General features: G+C 35.1%; 2 protein-coding genes across 3 annotated transcripts; both read right to left on the bottom strand.

The window, feature by feature from the left end:
• Positions 1-863: 863 nt before the first annotated feature.
• On the bottom strand, positions 864-6,571 carry LOC135076892 (trans-Golgi network integral membrane protein TGN38-like). Of its 2 annotated transcripts, none has more exons than XM_063971405.1 (4): positions 5,260-6,571; positions 4,595-4,753; positions 3,836-3,948; positions 864-2,084 (listed from the first exon to the last, which is right to left on the bottom strand). In XM_063971405.1, exons 1-4 carry the CDS (start codon positions 6,398-6,400, stop codon positions 1,947-1,949), a joined length of 1,551 nt encoding a protein of 516 aa, XP_063827475.1. In that variant the 5' UTR covers positions 6,401-6,571; the 3' UTR covers positions 864-1,946. The 2 variants fall into 2 exon arrangements, with proteins under 2 accessions (XP_063827475.1, XP_063827474.1); XM_063971404.1 differs by having other exon boundaries at positions 3,824-3,948.
• A 4,969-nt stretch (positions 6,572-11,540) lies between these two features.
• On the bottom strand, positions 11,541-20,379 carry LOC135076527 (odorant receptor Or1-like). Its single transcript, XM_063970977.1, has 9 exons — positions 20,197-20,379; positions 19,711-19,840; positions 19,008-19,212; positions 18,476-18,598; positions 17,805-17,927; positions 17,629-17,728; positions 13,429-13,533; positions 11,706-11,861; positions 11,541-11,626 (listed from the first exon to the last, which is right to left on the bottom strand). Exons 1-9 carry the CDS (start codon positions 20,377-20,379, stop codon positions 11,573-11,575), a joined length of 1,179 nt encoding a protein of 392 aa, XP_063827047.1. The 3' UTR covers positions 11,541-11,572.
• Between the last annotated feature and the right edge of the window lie 2,903 nt (positions 20,380-23,282).

A 23,282-nucleotide genomic window follows, 5' to 3' on the forward strand; every position in this document is an offset into this window, starting at 1 on the left:
TGAAAAGGAGTATAGCAGAAAATATGAGTTGTTTGAAGAAACTTTGTATGGATAATTTTCGTAAATTACTCCATTTTCTTCCATAAACTTTGAATTTTTAATAAATTTCAATATCTAATTACTACGTGTGATATGTCATTGGAAAGAAGAGAAGGTAGAGATATTTTTAAGATCATTGGCAATCCATTATCACCATTAGTTTTTTCTTAAATCGAAATCGAATTTGAATTTTTTATCGTGGTTTGTACTTTTGTTGAACTTTGGCGGCTCGTAACTAGTTTTTGAATCATTATCTAGATCTGAAATTTATTTTATTTGACTTAAGGTTTATTCGATATTAGTATCAAATAAAAAAATCGGTTAAAATCATGCGAGAAAAAAAATTTAAGCAGTTTTTAGGTCAAATTTCGGGAAAATCTGAAACAAGTATAAAAATTGTCATATCTCCTAAACTATAAAACTTTAGTCATAGAAAGTAAGGTTCAATAATTAGCAAATGACCTCCTCTATACGCGTATTAGCTATGGCGGGTTCAGTTCCAGTCACCCTGTATTTCCTAAAATACCAAAATTTACATTATCGGAATAAATGTTTTTTTTTTTTCACAATCACCGTCATTTATTACAAGCTTTATATTAAAAAAAAATGTTAATAAAATTGCACATTAAAAACCGGTTTACGAGCACTGTTTTAGAAACAAATTGACATCCAGTGCACTTCGAAATAAGAAACATAACATGAGAACCTTTTGAGATTTATAGTGAAGTCATATAAATTTAAAAGGCAGAGAAAGTCTCTTTTTCATAACGTTTACGACTTCCTAAGATCATAAGACATTTTTCATATGAACATGGGCAATGGGCATATAATACAATTTCTACATATTATTATACTACACCACTTCCTGAACTCATATAGAATCCACGCCTGACTTGCGCTATTGAAATATTAGGCTTTACTAATAAATTAGAAATAATTTTTGTTGTATGCTATAAATCCTGATTTCATGATTTTTCCAAGACGTTATACGCAATAAGTTAGAAAAGTCATGAATGAATAGTAAAATTAACTCGTTTTAAGTACAGCATACTCAATATCGCAAGCAGGTATAGTACCCCTAGTAAGAGTTTATAACTTAAACAAAAAGCCAAAGATAAAGATAAAAATAATAGAATGTGACAAGATAATGAACAATTAGAAATGTAGTGGCATATACCACAAATAATTTATGATAAAAAATCGTCATCGTGGGTTTAAAGGACCAGAAATAATCATAAGAATTTTAGGAAAAAGAAATTCGATCCATATTTCCAATTCAATTAAAAATATTGAGCTATCAAAGAATGTCTAAAAGACCAGAAAATTTTGAAGAGTAAAAATGTTAATCTTATAAATAATCCTATTTCTATTTTATTAATTGCATTTCATGCAAATATAGCTACCAACCCCATGTATCAGTTGGGTGAAAGGCAGACTTTTACAGCTTTACTGTCACCAGATCTGACGTTTACATTATGTTATTATCCACAATGCTATGAAAATGTTTTCAATTTATGCATCTTTTAAGAATTTACAATAATTATTCCAGATTTCTCATTTTCTGGTGGATTCTGGTGTTTTAATACAAAAACTTTTGTCTGGGTCCAAGATCGTAACCTCAAAAAAATATTCACCCAAATTGTGACAGCTCAGTCATTATACATGTGAATACTGAGAAGGCTGATAAAGATGATTATACAACTATTTTGTAGAGGTTTATACGACAAGAGTACCCGAGGTGTAGGTGTTTTAAGTCGGTTCTCCTCTCTACAACTCTGCGTGGAATGCGGACGGGCTATTTTATTTTGCAGTATTAATTAAATAATTTGTTCTTTACAACTTGATGAGACACGTTAGTTTTAATCTCCGACTAGAGGTACGTCGTTCGATGTTTGCCTACTACCAGTTCAGTAGATGATTTTGCTGGGAGGGGTGGCACTGTTAGCGCTCATAGCTTGCTCTAAGGTGTCCAGGCGTTTGTACGCGTGACCACGGCTGTTGCGGCGGCGACCAGGCTGTCTGCCCTCCACTATTAGACCCATGATCTGAAACGAAAATAATGAATAATTTAAATTCAATTTTTTTATTGCATACTAGCTTTCCGCCCGCGGCTTCGCCCGCGTGGAATTTTGTCTGTCACAGAAAAACAATATCGCGCGCGTATTTGCTCACCGTTTAGACCTACCCTGGACTACGACAAACATTTTAAAACCAAAATCAGCTCAATCGGCCCAGCCGTTCTCGAGTTTTAATCAGACTAACGAACATCAATTCATTTTTATTTATATAGATTACCATAATCCCCAAATTTCAGTGTGGAGATAGAGGTGAGTGCTTTTAGTTTGGCTGGGAGCGATATGCGCGAAGCCATATCCAAGCGCTAACTGTGCGAGTTCGTAATCGAAAATTTGGGTAGAAATAACAGCATAGAGATGGTCTCATAGCACTGAACATTGTGTATCGTCGATATAGATTGCATTGTGTAGTCTTGCATACTGACACTGGCGAACCTACCCAAGTGACCTTTAACTTGCCGTAAATCCCTACAGTGCTCTTTTTTATTTCAAGGCAGTTTCTAAGAGCAAAGAGGTCAACAGCCATTTCCAGGAAAGTTAGGTACTTTAGGGATGTTTTTTTCAAAATCATAAACGTGTAAACCTGCCTATTATCAAACGTATCCAGTTTGTCTGGTTACGTACTACAGTTAGAGAAACGCGTGTTTGGCGGTACCGGTATTTCGAAATATAAAAAGACAGCAAAACGTATGAGCACCCCACTTTAGCGCTAGCGGTATTGTATGTTTTTCCATACAAAAAAATGTGTAAGTAGATCAACAAAATCAGCAGATCAGCAAATTTGATGAAGCGTTAAATTGCGGAGATTCTAACTCCATCAAAATTACAATAACAGTTACAGGAATAAATAATTAAGGCATTAATGATCAATTAATGATAGCAACCAAGCTTACAATCAGTTTGTTTAATTCGACATGTTATCATTAAAATGTTTCGCTCGCCTAAACTCTGGCAACAGATCTGTCTTTTTTTCAGACGCTTCAAGAGAAAAATTTAAATATAGCTCGCAGGAATGAGAGCATAGCTGCCTAGACCGAGTCTAGAATAGCGAGTAAACAAGAATTCTAAGAAAACGACATGATACATATCAAAAGTTTTTGCAATGATTATATCCTCAAACTCGTTGTATGCATAATTTTCACGCACAAATATTTAACGTGCAACCAATCATATTATGTGACCTTGAATATTTTATGAGAACCATAACGATAATGCTGTTGTAATTGTGCTTAGACTATTAATTGTCGTGTTTACAATTCGTAATGAAAAGAACAGTTGTGTTAACAAGTACCTGATGTACTTCAATAATCTGTTTCCAATACATAATAGGTTGTATCGAACACAATAAAGGAAGCTGACATACTTCCTTTGTCCCAAAGATTTCGCATGGAACCTATGACGCCACTTTTCGCCAACTCAATCATCATCATCATCATTTCAGCCACAGGATGTCCACTGCTGAACATAGATCAGGCAGGGCATAGTGGGGAGGTCTCTCTGTGGGCCGTAATATCCCAGAACTGGCCATAAATAAAATAAAAAGAAGAACATAAGTAAAACGGTCACCCAAAATTATTTTCACATAGCCCGATTGGTAGCATCCAGCGCCTTCCTGCTACCTTAATAAACTATTGAAAATCTTATATTACGGTCAATTAAAAACTTGTTTACATAGAAAAAAAATATTAAAAAGTGGTAAAGATACTCACCACTTTGCTTACTTTGCTCTTGTTGTGGTAGAGAATGTAGAGCAGCACTACCATGATGATGGCAGTCAAGAAGAATGAGAAGAAATGGTCATCATCCTCTGGGAACGCATCACTAGGGTAATATTCTGGAAATCAAAATATGTAATTAGGTAAAAGTACTATCGGCCCCAGTTCCAACTACCTATTTTCGGTCATGAGAGCAAGAGAAAAAAGTAAATACATTAGAGCAGTCTACCTACCATTATTTCAAATATTTACTTAGCGCGACGGTCGCCTATTTCTCATGTCGAATTTAGAATAAAAGTAAAATCCTAGTAAAATCCTAGGTATTACTTTCAAACTACATGATAATCGCAATAAGAATCAGATAACCTTAGAACTGTTTATACAGTTGGCCAACAATGCAATAACAATTTATGTGCTTATTCATTACAGTTGTAACATTCATATCGAAACTGGTCCTTATAAAGATTAATGAGCATTTTTATGACAATTCATATTTTAATACTGAATATTGTATCAATTTATGAGAACTCATACAGTAGAATCTACTGAGTAGATCATAGTGGAACTTACTAACCTCTAACAATTTTGTACCTAAGATGATGTGAATGATGATGAGATTCATTTTCATAATAAACGCACCATAAATCATCACCCCACCATAAATCATGCCCACCTGGGTAATGATAGGTGGTAGGCACTGCCAATTGAGAACCTCTTCCTTTTTTTTAAGTTAATTAAAAAATGAATAAGTAAAACAGTACTAACCTTTTTGAGACATATCATTCACATTAAACTGTGAGATGGATGAATCCATATTCTTGTTAGCTTTTGGGTCTGGCTTTAGGTCCGCCTCTCCTAAAGATTGATCATCACCATCGTCACCACCTTGATTATCTGATATTCCATTTCTAACTTCTTCTGAATCTGAACAGAAAATAACATGCAATAGATTTAAAAGTCAAATATTGGTTTACCTTGAATCTGTGAGCACATTCTTATTTACACTGCTTACTAAATTGTTTGTGCAACATTATAGGTCTTGGCACTAAAGAAGAAGAAACTATATTTGAATATTTTTGTTACATTCATACAGCCAGCTCATGATATATTCATGTTATGTTATTTTCTTACTGCGCATATTATTGTAATTTGACTTTTACTTAATATCTCATTAAAAAAATAGATTCCTAACAAACTTTAATTATCATAATGGTATATTAAAGAAATCTTGTACTACACTTAAATACAAATGTTACTTGACTCATAACTTTTGTTGCACAATGTACAGCAATTTCAAAATATTGCACAACTTGACTTTCTTAACTAGAACTACAGAAACTTACTATTTTACGTATTCATAAAACTTGATAAGCACTAATAAGCAGTCATTTAATCAAGTAAAGAGATAAATATGATAATTAAGTTCTTACCTAATTCATTTTGGTAGTCATCAGGGTCTGCCTCATTTGCATTTGGTTTACCGAGTTGACTGTTAAGCGAGCCGTTGGGAGCCACTTCACCTTCCTGTTTCTTAGGAACGGCAGCAGTATCAACTTTAGATACACTGGTGCGTTCTGGCTTGTTTCCAGGTTCGGTTCCCAGGTGGCCTATTGGGTTATTTTGGGTGCCATCCACTGATGCTGCACTGTTAGCATCACCAGCAGTATTATGGATATGGCTAGCTGCTGGTTTTTCAGGGTTGGCAGTAGGAGCTGGGACTATGTTATTCAAGGGATGTTCCGCAATAGGCAATTCTGGATTTGTTTCCGCATTAGCAGTGGCTTCAGGATTTGCTTTTTTTGAAGTCACAGCACTGTCAGCAGTATCTGGTTTGACATCAATAACAGCTTCTGGTTTCACATCAATAACACCTTCTGGTTTGACATCAATATCCGCTGAGTTTTCCGGTTTGGGTTTAGGAACAGCTGAATCTTTAGCAGAAACATCTGGGCCGCTTTGTGCATGAGGAACCTCAGGTACTACTTCAGGCTTTTTAATTACATCTGTTCCAGTAGGCAGAAGTTCTGCAGCAGCAGAACCAGACTGAGTAGGAGCAGCGATTACCTGTAACTTTAATGTCTCCGCACCCCATTTAAAGTACTTGCAATAGAAATTAGATTCCACATTCATGAAGTCATTGTTGTCAACACTGCACACTCTAGCACACATTATTGGATTAGTGAACACAAGATTGACATATTTTTTGTACACCTCCCCCAAATCAGTGAATTGCCAATCTTTGGCACCAATACAGAGTTTGGAGACGTCTTGTTCCTTCTTTATTTTAGGGGAAAAATCTTCGGTGAGAGCCAGTTTTGATGCTCCCACTGCAGTACATAGTTGTTTGTTTATGTCATAGAACAACATACATTGAATTTTTTTCTCGTCATACGGAGGAACATTTACATGGCATTCCTTTAGTTTACTGGTGATTTGTGTGGAAATAAATTGGTTCTCACAGGTGCTTGCAAGCTTGCTTAGCAAAGTAGAAAGATCGGTTCCATTTGCAGGTGCACCCGAACTCTTCGAATAAAACGTCACTAATATCAGAGCAGCAAAGTAGCGAAACATTGTACCTATTCAGTTTTTATAAATCACAAGAGGATAATTACACTTTTCACAACACGATTCAGTAAACACGATAGAATCTTGGAGGAAATGAAATACGATAAAACCAGAAACGACGAACTTCTTTTTTTAGGAAATTATCTGTCAATGTCATTTAATTTTGCTGTCTGTAATCTGTTGTGACGCGGCGGTGCCCAAATACTAGAGCAGCTCTTGACACGATACTAGTTACAGAGCACGTATACTAGTTTTGACCTGAGCAGAGGACAAACTGTGATTTTGTTTAAAAAATATGTTACTCTATTATTTTTTAAGATGAAGCGGAAGCAAAGTCAGAAAAGGTTACAAAGTATAGACATTGTAAAAATATGAATAGGGATATTCGATATACATCGATGTATTGAAAACATCGATGTTTACAATGCGATACATCGAATGGATCCGATGTTTTGAAAAGCAATTGAAATACTCGATGTATCGATGTTTTTAAGTTTTCAGTGTTAAAACATCGAATCGATGATAACCAATTAAAATTTCATAAAACTCAAGTCTGACCACTAAAATTTTACTTATACGGACAACCCAACTTGAATTTTAAAAATGTTGGCAACACTGCGTACGAGTGCAGTGAGTAGTGTCTCTAGTGACAATAAAAAAAAAACTTATGTCAATGTCGCGTGATGTCGCGTCACGCGTGTCGGTTGGCGAGTTTGTTTGTGTCAATCAACAAAGAAATAGGCTGAAAGGCAAACGTTTAAATAAACTGTTGTTTTTGCAAAGTCTTCCAAAAGAACACTGGAAATACTTACCCCCTTACTAATAAAAAGTTACACAGTTGTTGATCACTGTTTTAAAATGACATTTCCATACTAAACGTCACTTTAAAACACTGATCACCGAGCGTGTAAGTTTTATTAGTAAGGGGGTTAGGATATAACAAACTTATAAAAATAAAACCGGATGTTTTTTTTTGTTCTTATAGTGAAGATTTTTCTCATGTATGGCTTTTACTGTTTTTAGGTTTCCGTAGCCAAATGGCAAAAAACGGAACCCTTATAGATTCGTCATGTCTGTCTGTCTGTCTGTCTGTCTGTCCGTCCGTCCGTCCGTCCGTCTGTCCGCCCGTATGTCACTTTTTTTTCCGAAACTATAAGAGCTATACTGTTGAAACTTGGTAAGTAGATGTATTATGTGAACCGCATTAAGATTTTGATGCAAAAATAAAAAAAAAATAATAAATATTGGGGGCTCCCCATAGTCCCCATACTTAGAACTGAAACTGAAACAGTTTCAATATATCGAATCGAAAAAAACATCGATGTTTTTTCAAAGTGGACACCCCTAAATATGAATGCAGAATAGAAAGATTTTTTTAGCCATGCTACGCCGCCACTGGGCCCGGCCCGGTTCTATAGAAGGCTTGCGTGGGGATACAGATTAGGGGTGTCCACTTTGAAAAAACATCGATGTTTTTTTCGATTCGATATTATTGAAACTGTACATCGATTTCTTTCGATGTATTGGAAGAAAACATCGATGTTTTGTATAAATCGAGTACTTTTTTAAGATTTTTTATAATCCACTAATTTAAGCATTGTCTTATTAAAAAAACCGGCCAAGTGCGAGTCGGACTCGCGCACCGAGGGTTCCGTACCATTGATTTATGAAATTAAAATTATTATTTTTTATTTAAGTTATTAGTATGAAAGATTACGCGGTAATAAGCGGTTTAGGATTTACGAGGTATTAAAAAAAAAACTACTTACTAGATCTCGTTCAAAACAATTTTCGTTGGTAGTTTTTATAGTAATGTACATCATATATTTTTTATTTTCTTATTTTAGAAGTTAGAGGGGGGGGGGGGGGCAACTTTTTTCCACTTTGGAAGCGTCTGTCACGCAAACTATTCGGTTTAGAAAAAAAGTATTTTAGAAACCTCGATATCATTTTTGAATACCTATCCATAGATACCCCACACGTATGTGTTTGACGAAAAAAAAATTTTTGAGTTTCAGTTCTAAGTATGGGGACTATGGGGAGCCCCCAATATTTATTATTATTTTTTTATTTTTGCATCAAAATCTTAATGCGGTTCACATAATACATCTACTTACCAAGTTTCAACAGTATAGCTCTTATAGTTTCGGAAAAAAAAGTGACATACAGGCGGACAGACGGACGGACGGACGGACGGACAGACAGACAGACAGACAGACAGACATGACGAATCTATAAGGGTTCCGTTTTTTGCCATTTGGCTACGGAAACCTAAAAACAGTAAAAGCCATACATGAGAAAAATCTTCACTATAAGAACAAAAAAAAACATCCGGTTTTATTTTTATAAGTTTGTTATATCCTAACCCCCTTACTAATAAAACTTACACGCTCGGTGATCAGTGTTTTAAAGTGACGTTTAGTATGGAAATGTCATTTTAAAACAGTGATCAACAACTGTGTAACTTTTTATTAGTAAGGGGGTAAGTATTTCCAGTGTTCTTTTGGAAGACTTTGCAAAAACAACAGTTTATTTAAACGTTTGCCTTTCAGCCTATTTCTTTGTTGATTGACACAAACAAACTCGCCAACCGACACGCGTGACGCGACATCACGCGACATTGACATAAGTTTTTTTTTTTATTGTCACTAGAGACACTACTCACTGCACTCGTACGCAGTGTTGCCAACATTTTTAAAATTCAAGTTGGGTTGTCCGTATAAGTAAAATTTTAGTGGTCAGACTTGAGTTTTATGAAATTTTAATTGGTTATCATCGATTCGATGTTTTAACACTGAAAACTTAAAAACATCGATACATCGAGTATTTCAATTGCTTTTCAAAACATCAGATCCATTCGATGTATCGCATTGTAAACATCGATGTTTTCAATACATCGATGTATATCGAATATCCCTAATACAGATCCAACACGTAGAGGCCGTTTGTTAAAACGGCATTGGTACGCCTTTAACTGGTATAGAGAAAAATATTTTTTATTAGTTTTAAACCTTATGTTTTCTCAATAAGGTTCAAAATATGGTGGCAACAATTCTGCCTAGAGATGAAATGGATATCCGGTAACTATCCGGTAGGTTGGATATCCGGCCTAAATTTACTATCCGGCCGGATACCGGATATTAAAAAAACTACGACAATTTCTTTTAATAAAATGAAATACATTAATCTTTGATGTAAATAATATCAATAAAAGGCTTAAAATAATGACGGCTTTTATTTAAAGTCCAAAAAGTTACAAAAAAAGCCATATTAAGGCCTTTCAAAATCTAATTTCTTTTTCTGGACTATTCACTATAATGACGAATACTAAATAAATAAATATCTGTTAATGTCGAAAAACATAACCCTCCTTCTGGTGCAGTCAGGTAAATATAGCCAATTAATATAGGCGATCTTTTTTTCACTGATGGTCTGATGAAATAATGCAGTTCAGTCACATAACGCAGCAAGTAAGCTAATTTAATTTTCCCTATTCAACCACACACTCACGATGGCTACCGAAATCGCCCGAATTGATCTGCCCCCTAGACAAGTGGAAAAATCTGACATTTTATTCAGACGGATTCAATTTTTGAAAAGTGTGACTCGTTTAGTCTTCTAGACCCACTGATCGCGTTCGAAGCACCTGTCCGGCGCTAAACTCTTCACGACATAAAACGAGACAATGGGCCAACTATCCGGCCGCCGGATATCCGGCTATCCGGCCTAGCAGCTGGCCGGATATCCGGTATCCGGCCAAACCACTATCCGTTTCATCTCTAATTCTGCCACTACCAGGTCAAAGCGCAAAATAATCGACAAAAGTGAAAGTGGTGCACATGCTGGATCTGGTCTCTGACTATATCATGGGATGTAGCCAGAGACCATCACCAGCCTGTTCACAGGAGCTATTGCAGTTATTGGAGAATGGACTAGGGTTATGAATGAAGGATGGAGGGACTGGTTACTGGGCTATGGATGGAGACTACGGGTCACGGCTGCCTGGTTCATAGTCTCTGACTGAAAAAATGGCAGGCGGTGTGACTAGCCAGCGACTAAATCTAACGTCATAATCATAATCTAACATCAGAGTACCTATCTCGCCTTTTATTTCTCTCTTGGTCTTTTTTTCTAATAAAAGTTTGCCCAATTCTTATGGTTTTGCCCTAAAAATAAAAACTGTGCTTTAAAATTCGTCTCTAAAATACCAAATTAATTAAGTGAATTTAGTAATACAGTCAATAACTTTATTTTATTTATAACACTTAAAATGTGAAGTACACTTTTATTAATTAACTTAAAATGACCATGCTATGAGAACCAAACATTCAAAGTACTTGAAAATATTAGAAACAGGTGCACCTAGTATTAAAATACTAAATAAATATTACATAGCCATAAAAATCAACTAGCACATCTCTATACAAAATGACATGTGTCAGTGTCAGCTGTGGACGCGTTCGTATATTTATTAATTAATAACGTTATGTAACTTATAGTTAATAACGTTATTGGTATATTTTTTTATTTAAAAAATTAAATAATGTTGCAAATAATTTATTTGGAGCAGCAAAAGATCATAATGGTAAACTTAAACCATTCAGTAATTCCCAACATTTTGTGCTTATATTGAATTTCTATGAAAATAAAAAAAAGTAAAAGTATTTTATTTGCCAACAAAAAGTTTACAGTCTGTTTATAATTAAAGCTTCAATAATTTAAATTTCTTTATTAATCTAAGTCTAAAGGCATAACTACTAGACCAAGAGCTAGTGAACGCCAGACCTACGTCATTTTATAAAAGCTGAAAGTTTGTCAGCCTATGCTCCCAATATAAGTAGGATAGCATGTTGGTGAATCATGAAGTTTGGGTCATCTTTTTGATAGTTTCGACTCTTTGCCAGACAGGTTTTTTAGTATAACTGCAGCAGCTTTTAGCGTTCACCAGCTCTTAGTCTATACCTAGTTATGTAGCTTACTTGTATTTTACTAAGTTACTAGACAATTAACTACATTATTTAGTACAGTGGATAAAATAATAAGTATAGATAAAGTAACTTGGTAGGTATACAGTTCATTTATGATTGCTTTACTGTAGCATAACTTTTATTTAGGTACTATGTGATACCTATTCTAAGAAACTTTAAATACTACATGAAAAGCTTATAGCCTAACAAATTAATGATCGGAGTTTTTCAAAAACGCATAGAAAGAGTAGGAACTGCGAACAATCTGCAAAAAAAGGCAAATGGTTATTTAAGTATGTGTCAGACCATAATATAAAATAAGATTTGAATTTAACGAATCATACCGAAACAAAGGTACTGTTGGAGAGAGGTATAATAGAACCTGCGGTAGGGCATATAGGCCGCTTGATCCTCTCCATGAAGATAAGCAGGTGTAGTCGAAGCTTCATGGGAATCTCTAGCCAGTCTACATCGTAAGCTGATTCCGTGAGTTTGATGCTCTGAAATGTTTGCGATTTTTTACTTTTTTTACCTAAGTTTAGGTACTATGAAATGTTTGAGTCATGGCCGTTAACCTTTTTTTTTACCCAGGTAAAAGGCCTATCCATACCTACCAACCTACTAAAAACCTGGGGTATTTCCTCTGCCGCATTGTGGTCGGCGCCTTGGGTAGGTACCTAGTACCTACTAGAAACGACCAAGGCGCCTTCCGCGGACGTCCCGCCCTACAAAGCGGGACCCAACACGCCCTCACGTTAACTTTCGCCACCGAGCATAGAGGTAGGTAGGGTAAGTGCGCTAGTTTTCGTCCAATTATCGGAGTTGCCAAATTTGTGATGCGAAATGAATATCTTAAAATACCCTTACTCATATGTATCATATGTTATTTTAGTCCTTATATAGTCTACTTTACGTTAATATTATATGAAAATAAGTAAATACCACGGGTTTTTTTATAAAAAATATTTTATGCAAAAGAGGCGATTTCACTAGTTTTCGTCCAAAAAAATCAGTTTTCGTCCTAGTGTTCGCTAGTTTTCGACCACTGTGTAGAAAAAAGGGTGCAGTTGAATTATTAACTTAAAACCAATTCTACAATACAGTAACTATGGATTGTGGTATATCATTTGAAAGGTAATTTTGTTAGTTTTCAAAAATGATATCAAAAAGATTTAAATAAGCTTCTTACCTAAATTTAGGAAAATATTTCAATAGGTCGAAGGACAAATGGACGAAAACTAATCTACAGGAATAGCTAATTTTGGTTTTCGTCCACCCCAGTGCTTGCTCATGACGTCATGGACGAAAACACAACAACGTTTAAAGCTGTTTTTTGTTTTCGTCCACATCTTTTTAACGGTTTTTATGGGTTTATCACTGTTAAAAAGTGGACGTAAAGTAAAATGTTTAATGTAATAGCAATAAAGATCATATTGGAAGAAAAAAACATTGTATTTTGTAGGTCCGTTGAAGTAAAATGATTATTAAAAATATTAACTAGGTGTCAGGGTTTCCGTCCACGTGGACGAAAACCAAAATCTTGCAAAATTGTTATGCTAGTATTATTCCACTTAATTATCTAAGATTTCTGTACAAAAACTTTAATGAACCCTTAAAATAGTGTTTATTATGCTAATAATTAGACATATGTGCCAAAAACATTACGTAAAATAGCTAAAACAGTAATTAAACATACCATGAAAGTTCCCTACCGGCACGTTTTTTTCTAACTTGACGACGTTTTCCATTCACCTGTGTGCAGCAGCAACTTCCGTAGATTTTTTTGGAGTTATTACTTGTCAAATTACATTTTCATGCAGGCAGAACTGTTACTTACATATTATAGATCGTAACAAGTCCAAACTTGCACGGAAAGTTAGGTTTGTATTCTAATTTTCCGTATTTGTGTGTGGCAAGTCGGTCAAATGGACGAAAACAGGAGCTGGACGGAAAACCGGCGCAATTACCCTACCATCATTATCACCTCTACCTATTACCAATTTCTTTTTCTCAAACTATGAAGTATAGTTATACTTATAGATACCCAAGGCAATTAAGTTCTCTTACCTCATAAAATAACTCGTTTCCAAAAAAGCAATACAGGAATATCTGCATGAGAATACAGATAATGTACATAACCATGGACACAAACTCCACTGACGCTGGATTAGTCTGAAATTTAAAGTTAAAATCAGTATTAAGTAAGTACAAAAAAAACCGGCGTGAAGCAGCGCTTGCGCTGTGTTTCGCCGAGTGAGTGAGGATACCGGAGGCCCAATTGGGGGGGAATGGGATTTAAAAGGTTGGCAGCGCACTTGTGAGTTCACTGATGTTGCGGGTGTACATGGGCGACGGCAATTGCTTACCATCAGGTGATCCGTCTGCTCGTTTGCCTCCTATCACATAAAAAAAAAAAAAAAAAAAAAAGTACACAGTATTCAATTATCAGCAGAGCGGAAATGGAGTTAGGGGACTCCCCAACTTTTCTCTTTTTAAATTTTTCAAGACTGAAACCTGTTCCTATCGCTCATGCGTCAAGCTAGGATTGGACATGGCGCACAGTTTTTGTTGAAGATGCCAAAAAAAACTACAAAAAATTAGAATGAATACTGTATTTTTACTTTTTTGATATCTTTAAAAATGACTGAAATATTCAAGCTCAAAGTGCGCTCTTCCGCTAGGAGCGATTTTCCGCGCGGATTTTGAAAATGTGACGTAGTAACATGAAAAGCTGCATGTAAGATATTATCTGTGTACAATGGTTAGAATGGTTAGTAGGGGAGCCGAAGCGGGGATTTCGGGACTTACTAAAGAGTGGCAGACTAACATACAAGGAAATACTTTGTACCTGGTTGATTACCTCTAAGTATGAATTTTTGATATAAAACGGCATTAGTTCTTATGCCTCTCACCCAAAAAATACCTCAATTAAGCCCAAATTTGAGACCGCAGCCAAACTTTGAGTGACGATGGAAACTAGCCTAGATGGAGGACACATGGAATTGAACTTCTGCTTCTTCATTGATAAAGACTTATCATTTACCATACCTTATCATTTTGTATTCCATTTTCAAGTAACTTTTTTTTCGCTTACTGTTTAAACAAAACGTAGGATTTTTTTAAATCTCAGGTCTTTTGAACGCACATCTGAACGATGTCTGGTTTTAATTTCTTCAGTTACTCCGTGACCATGGCGCTTGCAACAGTGCCGAAATATTGGAAACTCAAAACTAAGGTACATGGTAGCAATCCCGTCAGAAATAATAATAGGAAAATGTCTTGAAAAATAAGTAAATCGTATATTACTTTATGTAACTAATTTTATTATGTATCATACTTATAACTAATCACTTCATTCAGAACTAGAAAACGATTCCAAGGATTCCACTTTTCTTCAATAGATGATCAAGATAATAGAGTTATTTATTATAAATTGCTCTTCCACCATTTCAATTATTCTATCATACATCTTACTTGATGAAATCTTTTTCAATTTTATTTACATGGTCATAACATTTTCACCATTCCTCTGCACCAATTTGTGAGGTACACCTGAAACCCCCGATAAAGCAGCTATTATAAGAATAATATTTTAAAAAACCCTCCTTCTGACGCAGTTAGGTAATAAACTAAATGTATCCAATTTCACTTCAACTTACTGTCAACTCAACGACGCGCTTTAAAATCAAAGATTGACTTTGAATTATGCCTTATTTTACAATACACATTGAAAACAATATGACTTGCTTGAGCTTTTTCGACTTTTTCACAAAAATAACAAATAGGCATGAAGAGATTACAAAATTTCTGCAGCGACTGACAGTTCACTTGATTTACTTTGACAGGTGACAATAAAGCCATAGACATTTGCCATATGAAAGACACACTTTTCAAATATTTTTGTTTGCCATGAGATTCTGGTACACCTATCTATACCTATCATTTAATGAAAAGATAAACTAAATTTTTTCAGCACAACGAAAATCTGCTTTGGCGCGTAGCAATGCAACGTGACAACTGCAGTTCGGACTTCTTTATGCGTCCACTACACATACAATAAAATTCGAACTATCGCACATTTTTTCTTTTTAATTCTAATTCAGTAAAAAATGTTTTTGAAACCTTCATTCAAAATTCAAAAGTTATTATCATATGACAGAACTTATGACCACACTATGTACATTGAATAAAATATTTTTCTTTTTATCATCAAGCTTAGCAGTCTAATAAGTTATTATGACACTCGAGTTAATCCACATTCAGCACCATAGCCTCCCCTTCTACAAGGCCCTCTACAAATGTCAAAACGTCACTTAACCCTTTTAGCACCAGTTCTTTTGTTTTTGAGAAGATGTACCCAAATTTTTATATCAATTTAATTATAGTCCAGTCGTTTGGTACAAATTAACGTGGTTACCTGGAAAGTCTATCTATTTTAATCACCAATTTTCAAAACTCCCGGAAGTTTTGAAAATTGGTGATTAAAATAGATTTCGCTATGCTCTCTGTTAGTCTGTTAGTTAAGTGTGATTGCCGCGCTCGTTGCGAAATTGGAAAAATCCTGCCTTAGAGAAGATTTTTGATAGTTACATTCTTTCCTATTTCGTCGTTACAGCCAAATGACGTTCACTGCTGGACAAAGGCGAGAGGCCTTTGGGTTTTCCATAGGTTTTTCATAATGAACAGTCCTGCGCTGCCCGCATTCAGGTTATTCCCGCGACCTTTACTAGATCGTCGGTCCACCTAGTAGGAGGCCTGCCCACGCTACGTCTTCCAGCCCGTGGTCGCCACACAAGAAATTTTCTGCCCCAATGGCCAACGTCTCTACGAGCTATGTGTCCCGCCCACTGCCACTTGATTTTAGCAATTCTGCGTGCTATGTCGGTCACTTTGGTTCTCCTGCGGATCTCCTCATTTCTGATTCGATCACGCAGGGAAACCCCGATCATAGCCCGCTCCATTACCCTTTGGGTGACCTTGAGCCTTCTTATGAGGCCCATAGTAAGCGACCACGTTTCAGAACCTTAAACTTTCCTATTTATTTCACGACTAGCTTTTGCCTGCGGATTCACCCGCGTGAAATTTAGTGTCACAGATCGGCATAAATTATAGCCTATATGTTAATCTGGGTTACAAACAATAATATTGTACAGTTTCAACAAAATCCGTTGAGTACTTTTTGCGTGAAAGAGTAACAAACCTGAGACACAGGAATCTTCCTAGTTCAGGTATCAACCCACCAACATTCTTACTTTTTGTTTTTCCTTATTGTTTGTTAGCATAATATTATCTGTTATGTTGGTGAGAAATAAACATTACTTTACTTTATTTTAAACTTCCAGACATCCAAACTTTCGCATTTATAATATTAGTAGGATACAATTATGTAATGTAGAAACACCCGGCAGCGTGTCCTGCCATGATCAAAGAAAAAAGAACTCGCAATTTAGCAGGTACATTAATTTGACTGTTTCACAACTCTAAATCTATTTAACTTACATTACATGAAATTTATCACATTTATCAAAGCTTCTTAGCTTGTCTATGTCCCAAAAATTATAAAATGAAAAAAGTAGTTGTCAAAAACCTTTTTTAAGGCGGATTTTTTTCAATAAGGCGGGCGCGCGCGCTGCTATAAACGAGGTCACAAAATATAACTGGACTATTTACTCGTTATTGACCACAAAGACACAAACTTGGTTATTTTTCCAGAAAATTTATATTTAAGTGCATAAATGTAAAAATGGCTTCATAGTGCACAAAATTGGCAATAGGTGGCATAATAATGGTTACTTTTTAGCGCCTAGTTTGAAATGTGATTGAACGATGACAACTAACAACAGTTGTCAGATAGGTAAAATTTTATTTTAGTTGGAAAAAGACAAAAAGTCGTAAATGGGTTAACGTGCGGGGGCTGCAAAATCATGTTGTGACGTCACGCGCGAATATTGGAAATTTTTGAAAATTTTAAAATGTCCGTAAACTTCTCGAGGCTCTATCTTCGGTAATACTGGATGGATTGAGGTGAAATAAAAACTAGTGTAATGTGTGTGATCTAAACTTTAAATTAAGTCATAATTTAACTTAATATTACAACTTATGCGTGTTGTCCATTATGTTGATCCTAAAATACGGGACTGCGTAGGTATTAAATAGGTGCTTACCTGCCTTCGAGGCCTTACTATTAAATAATATTCCGTGTTAAATCGAATCATCCCAGAAGTATGGCGAGATAAGTAATACGCTTGATTGAATTATTATACTTACGCTGACCATCCTATAAGCTGAGCAGCACAAAATCCACCCGCCTATGATGAATTGATAAAACACAGCCCCTCCAAATATATCTTGAATTTTGTCAGCCGAGCTGGAAATTTATCGAGTATTCGAGTCCCATTAACATAATCGAATTACATCTGATAAAAAACAAGAAACAGACTTACTTCACGATTTCTTTGTGATGTATTATCATTTTGCGGAAACGCTTCTCTAGAATTTCGGAGTAAGAGGATGAGGTGTCGGCCATTTCTTCTTTGCTTTTTTGTACCACGTTTTCCAAATCGATTCTGAAAATTTACCCATTATGTACCTACTATATAGTAAGTAAGTAGTTAGAATAGGTGATGGATTTTTAGTCATATAATAAAATAGGTCCTTAATTTTATTGATAGGGTAAAGAAATATGAAAATCAGTTACAATCATAACGATCAAAAAATTAACTGTTACTCTATTACTATTTTCATGTTTTTTTTTTCAGGTTCTTTCCCCCCCCCAATCCTTTATCAAAATGTTAAAATTTCCAAAAATTCGTCATATACCTACTTGGAACAAATAATTTTATACGAGTAGCTGTTGAAATGACTGAATCTTGTCTCTTACCAATAGTTGAAAATTACAACTTTCTATTGGTAGAGTCGTTTTGAAAAAACTGATTTTGTGCTGAAACTTTTTAGTTACCACGATTTTCCTTGATTAACATCAAATCAGTTTATTCCCGAGTGAAAATAATATTATAATTACATGTTACGTGCTCATATTTTTACGGCTGCACGCGGAAGCCAAGTCGCTATCGTAATAGCCAGCCATTTTTCACGTTTGTTTACGTTTGCCCACCTGAGAATAGAAACTTGCGTCCTACATTGTTCTAGAAGGAAAGTGATGAAGACATCCATCGCTGTATTAGCGTGCGCCAGCCAGGATGTCTGGATCCAAACGTAGACGATGGCAATGTAATATCTGGATAGAAAGCAATAAATGAAATTGATATTCATGTCTTTTTGCAGATGATAAACATGACACACGTCATAAACGCTAGATAATTTTGTAGTATTTTTTGAGAAAGGTTGTAGGTAGGGCCTTGATTATTATCGCTGATTGTGCAATGATGAAAAGTAACGGATAAGTACTATTTTAAAAACTCACTTCAACTAATATTAACAGCTAATATCTCTGTATTTTTTAACCCAATAACAACTTTTAGAGATCCCTTTTACTTATCAACTGATTCTTTTCAGGCGAGAAAAGATGTTTCCCGGAGTGTAATGAAAACATTGTAGTTACCTATGTTACCTTTTATAAAACATAGTCTTGTTTCAAAGATAAAAACAATGAATCAATAAATAAAGACATTTTTTAAATCTCTTACTGTGGATCTTGATTGGCATCGAACGGTAGCCACACCGTGCTCTGTATAGGTTTTCCCTGAATGTGCATCAAAGTAGGATGGACTACCCAAAGAAAACAAGTGAAGAGCGACATGTGGTTGAATATTCGGAAATAGAGCATAGCATGGCGGATCGTATCCACTAGAAGAGGCCGGTGCTCTGGCAGTCCTTTGTTGAAAATTGGCCCTGCAATGTAAATTGGACTTAATAAATATAAGTTATATCTCAAATTCAGTCAACCTTTTTGCGAACTGTTGCCACCCGCAACCACGTTCCCGAAAAAGTTTGCTGAATATAAAAAGTTCAGCTCATTTGGTATGAATTTAGACAGCATTTTTAAACAGTTTTGCACAATATTGTTTGTACAAAATATTATCCTTACATATGATATGATATTATGGTTTGGAGATACCTCCAACGTTGTATAACTCGCTTGACAGAAAGAAAGATGGATGGACAACTAAAGCTTAGAAAACGGTCCTGTTGACACTCTTTTGTGACAGAACCATAAGAAGAACTAAGAATTTACCTTACTTATTATTTATCAAGGTATAATTTTTATGCCGAATTTTCTCAGAATAAGAGCGTGGTTTTAGATTTTGCGATCATGTTCCGCGAAAACTCCTTACGAGCAAAGCCGCGGGAAAAGCTTATTAAAAACCTAGTTAATCTCAATGAACAAACCTTTCAAAGTGTTCAGAAGTTCCTCGATCCGCTCGGGCTTACTTTGAAAAACAACAGCCTTGTAAATGCAGTCCGTGTTGGTGAGAAATAAAAACATGGTCTCCATCACTTTGTTCACATCATCGCGACTCTGAAATGTTTTCCAAGAGCATAGTTTTAAAGTAAAGCTTCTAAGAAATTTGCTACATAAAACTCTATCTATGCAAGTATTTCAGATTGTTTGCTAGATAATCGTTTAAGCTTTTCTTTTCATAAATTATACGAAATGATATTGAACAAAACAAGCGCAAACGAAATATCTAAATAGGTACTCGAGCTGCAAAATGAAACTTAATCAACAAAGTCTCTTTAGACTCAATAATAATTTGTATTGAGAAAAAATTGTGAAAACAATCAATCATAATATAGGCACGAGCATAGGTACATTAACTTTATTATTTATAAGATAACAATTTAACTAAATTAGTAGAGCAAGTTATACAATACATAGTAAATTTTCAGAATTTGCTGAATGGTGTACACTGAGAAGAACCCAATGAGCCATCGCAAATAGATCGTGTGAAAAAATATATGATGCTTGGGCGACTCTTGATTTAGTCTGAAAATTCCTGATGCTCTTAATATCCACACATGGGGAGCTAGACTTTTGTATGCCAAGAGTTCGTCCATATTTTCGAGTTCTTCAAGCCTTTCTTAAGTGAATTTTAGTACTAAAATAGAACTAAGTGCCACACAACTTAACCACTGAGGAAATTTTAACTTAATGGGTATTTGGCTGGGTGTTTCGTGTCATCACGCTCCTCGACTTAAATATTGCTTATCAGTTTTCTAACTAACAATTACGCGGAGGTGTAAACAGTTTAACAATAGAAAGCAAATTCGGATATTATAGTGTAGATTCTTATAATAAGTTTAAAAATGAGCTTTGATATTCGTAGTAAGGTTTGATAAGAGTTCTTATCAACTTAATAAATTATATTAATTACTCAAGAAATATTTAGGGTTCAATTTAAAGATCAAAGGATTTTCTCTACTGTTGATATACAAAAAAAAATTAAAAATGAAAATTATTATTTGCAGAATGTGGTACATTAATTAAAACAATTAATTTATACCAAGTACATAGACATTTTAGTAAGTAAGATGTTTATGAAAAACCTGAAAATAATGAATTTTCTGGTTTAATTCTTTTAACAAATTCCCAGAACCCACATCTTTAGATTTAATAGTGATCTTACTTGTTTTCTAACTATAAGAAAACATTTTGCAGACTTAATACTGTTTTGGCCTCGTACCCTATTAGTGCTAAAAAGACGAAAGAGACTGTTAAACACTGCTTAATTTGTAAATCCCACTTGTTTGAGTCTAAGCTACCTTTTGTTTATGTTCTACAACGAAAACTAAAACCATGCCGCCTAGTTTCCCGCGCAAAAGCGATCTGTCAAGTCAATTTGACACGCCAATAAAAAAAGTTTATTTTTTTAAATCCAAACACGCGCGAATGCATCACCGCTCTGACAAAAAAGTTTAGTTGCTCTTATTCAATCCGAATGGAAACTGGTGGCTTCATTCTTGCAAAGAATCAAAATTGTTACAGACGAATGAATAGAACAGTAGCAATAACAATAACATCGTCAAGATACTCGTATACGAGTTTACCTTTACCTTAATTCGCTTTAAATTGCCGCCGCATTCCCAGTTGTTTTCTTAGCTCTGTAATAGAGTTAAATTATTCAAATATTTAGGAGGCACGCCCCGCGTTTGAGGCGTCCAACCGCTTGTTTTCATGTCAATACACCACTACAAATAATTAGATGTTTGTATTAGACACCTCCAGATACATAATTTAATTCTTACCTTGAGATTGGCTTTCAATTGGATAAACACCTCGTAATAGTTGTAGGTATGAACGATAGAAGGCTTTGAGGCTTACGTTCAGCATTGTAGTTAGGTACTATATCAATAACTGAAAGATGACGATGATAGAATACTTAATTAACTTTTCTCTTTATCCCGCAGAAAACAAATCGTGGAAACAGTGATACTTTACTCTGGGGTATATCTAATGAATCTCAGGTTTCTCCAAGACCTAATATAAGCAGGTATACATAATACTTAGGGCACAGATAATATAATACTAGTCTTAGGGCATAAAGATATGTTTTGCCTTGGAAGTTGGAAGATTATCTAGATTTAAAGCAAGCCTACTCCAGGTTGGGCATCTTTAATGAGACAGTCGATAATAGTTAAGTTACGATCGTTTTAGCTGGATCTTAACAAAGTGTACTTAGATCAGATTCCTGTTACTACGCATCAAATTCTCCGAAAAAACCGAGAGACTCTACTTTCAAAGATTATCCTAAAAAATAATATATAGACGCTTAGCAGGCACGTGATCTGTTTACCTACATCTGTATAAAAATAACTTGGCGCTAACAAATAACTACTTATCTAATACATGTTCCATAATATTTGACGTCCTCGAACATAATAATGCGTGGGATGAAGAAAGTGGGCTCTCAGACGTTTATCTCGAGATGGCAACATCGTCTTTTGTCACGTTTATTTCACAGATTACAGAAAAGAGGAGTCGTTAGCTATGTGTTATTGCACACTTAAATCTTATGACAGGCTTGTTGTTAGCACTCGACAAATGTTTTGGTGGGCCCGCGATGTCGTAAATGTATTAAGTGGGGGATAATGCTATCGAAAGGCAATAAGATAATTTAGATCTAATGGGTATAATAGGAATATGTTGTTAAAAATAAAATAAAACAGTTTAGGACAATATTCGTTGAGAGGATTAATTAAGTCACAAACTTTGTCAATGGATTTTAGTATCCGAGACAGCTTAAACTATTAATTCTTGTTTCAGATCTTAAGGTATTACTGAATATTGATATATCACGTATTCCTTATCTTTTAGAATAGTTAGAGCTGTCTGGCTAACGATAGTTTTAAGTACTTGACAGTTTATCGATCTATAAACACTAAGGCTGAGTTGCACCACCTAACTTTGACCGTAACTATAACGATAACCGATGTATTTTGTATGGAGTAAGACAGATTTTTGACGTTTGTCAAATTTAAAGTAAGATGGTGCAACCCAGCCTTATTGATTGCACGGTTGAAAGTAACAGTCGTGCAAATGTCACCCAAAAAGGAGAACCAATAGTAGGTACATTAGCTTCATGCAAATAATAATAATTACTTAAATTATTCATACACCACCACACAATACTTAGACATAGATACTCGTACAAATAATGTGTAGGTATACATACATGTTGTACATTGGCCATTTAATCAAAGAATAAACTTTGATAGGTATAATAATTTTATTAAACTTTGATTAAAAATAAAATAACACTGAAATATCTATAAATTCGATAGTCTGGATTTCCATCCACACTAGATGACCCATTCGGCTTAGTGGCAAGATGTATCTTGAAGGATCACATCAGGCTAAATGTTAGTTAATGAAACAATATTTACTTTGGCTCAGCTTCGTGATCCATTGTTATTTTTGGTTTAACCGTAGTTAATACAGACCTAGAAGGATTATTGTACCT

Source organism: Ostrinia nubilalis, chromosome 12, assembly GCF_963855985.1.
Source record: "Ostrinia nubilalis chromosome 12, ilOstNubi1.1, whole genome shotgun sequence".
In the NCBI taxonomy this organism is placed as follows: domain Eukaryota; kingdom Metazoa; phylum Arthropoda; class Insecta; order Lepidoptera; family Crambidae; genus Ostrinia; species Ostrinia nubilalis.

Bases quoted from the DNA above. Each gene is read 5' to 3' on its own strand.
- LOC135076527 (XM_063970977.1), bottom strand. From the start codon at position 20,379: ATGGACGAACTCTTGGCATACAAAAGTCTAGCTCCCCATGTGTGGATA. The intron at 19,841-20,196 runs GTATTGTATAAC...AAAACATTTCAG, and splicing joins AAATTCTGAAAATTTACTAT to AGTCGCGATGATGTGAACAA. The intron at 13,534-17,628 runs GTAAGTATAATA...TTTAAATTTCAG, and splicing joins CAGCTTATAGGATGGTCAGC to ACTAATCCAGCGTCAGTGGA.
- LOC135076892 (XM_063971404.1), bottom strand. From the start codon at position 6,400: ATGTTTCGCTACTTTGCTGCTCTGATATTAGTGACGTTTTATTCGAAG. The intron at 3,949-4,594 runs GTTAGTACTGTT...TTTGATTTCCAG, and splicing joins GAATGATATGTCTCAAAAAG to AATATTACCCTAGTGATGCG. The intron at 2,085-3,823 runs GTGAGTATCTTT...TTTTCGTTTCAG, and splicing joins AGAGCAAAGTAAGCAAAGTG to ATCATGGGTCTAATAGTGGA.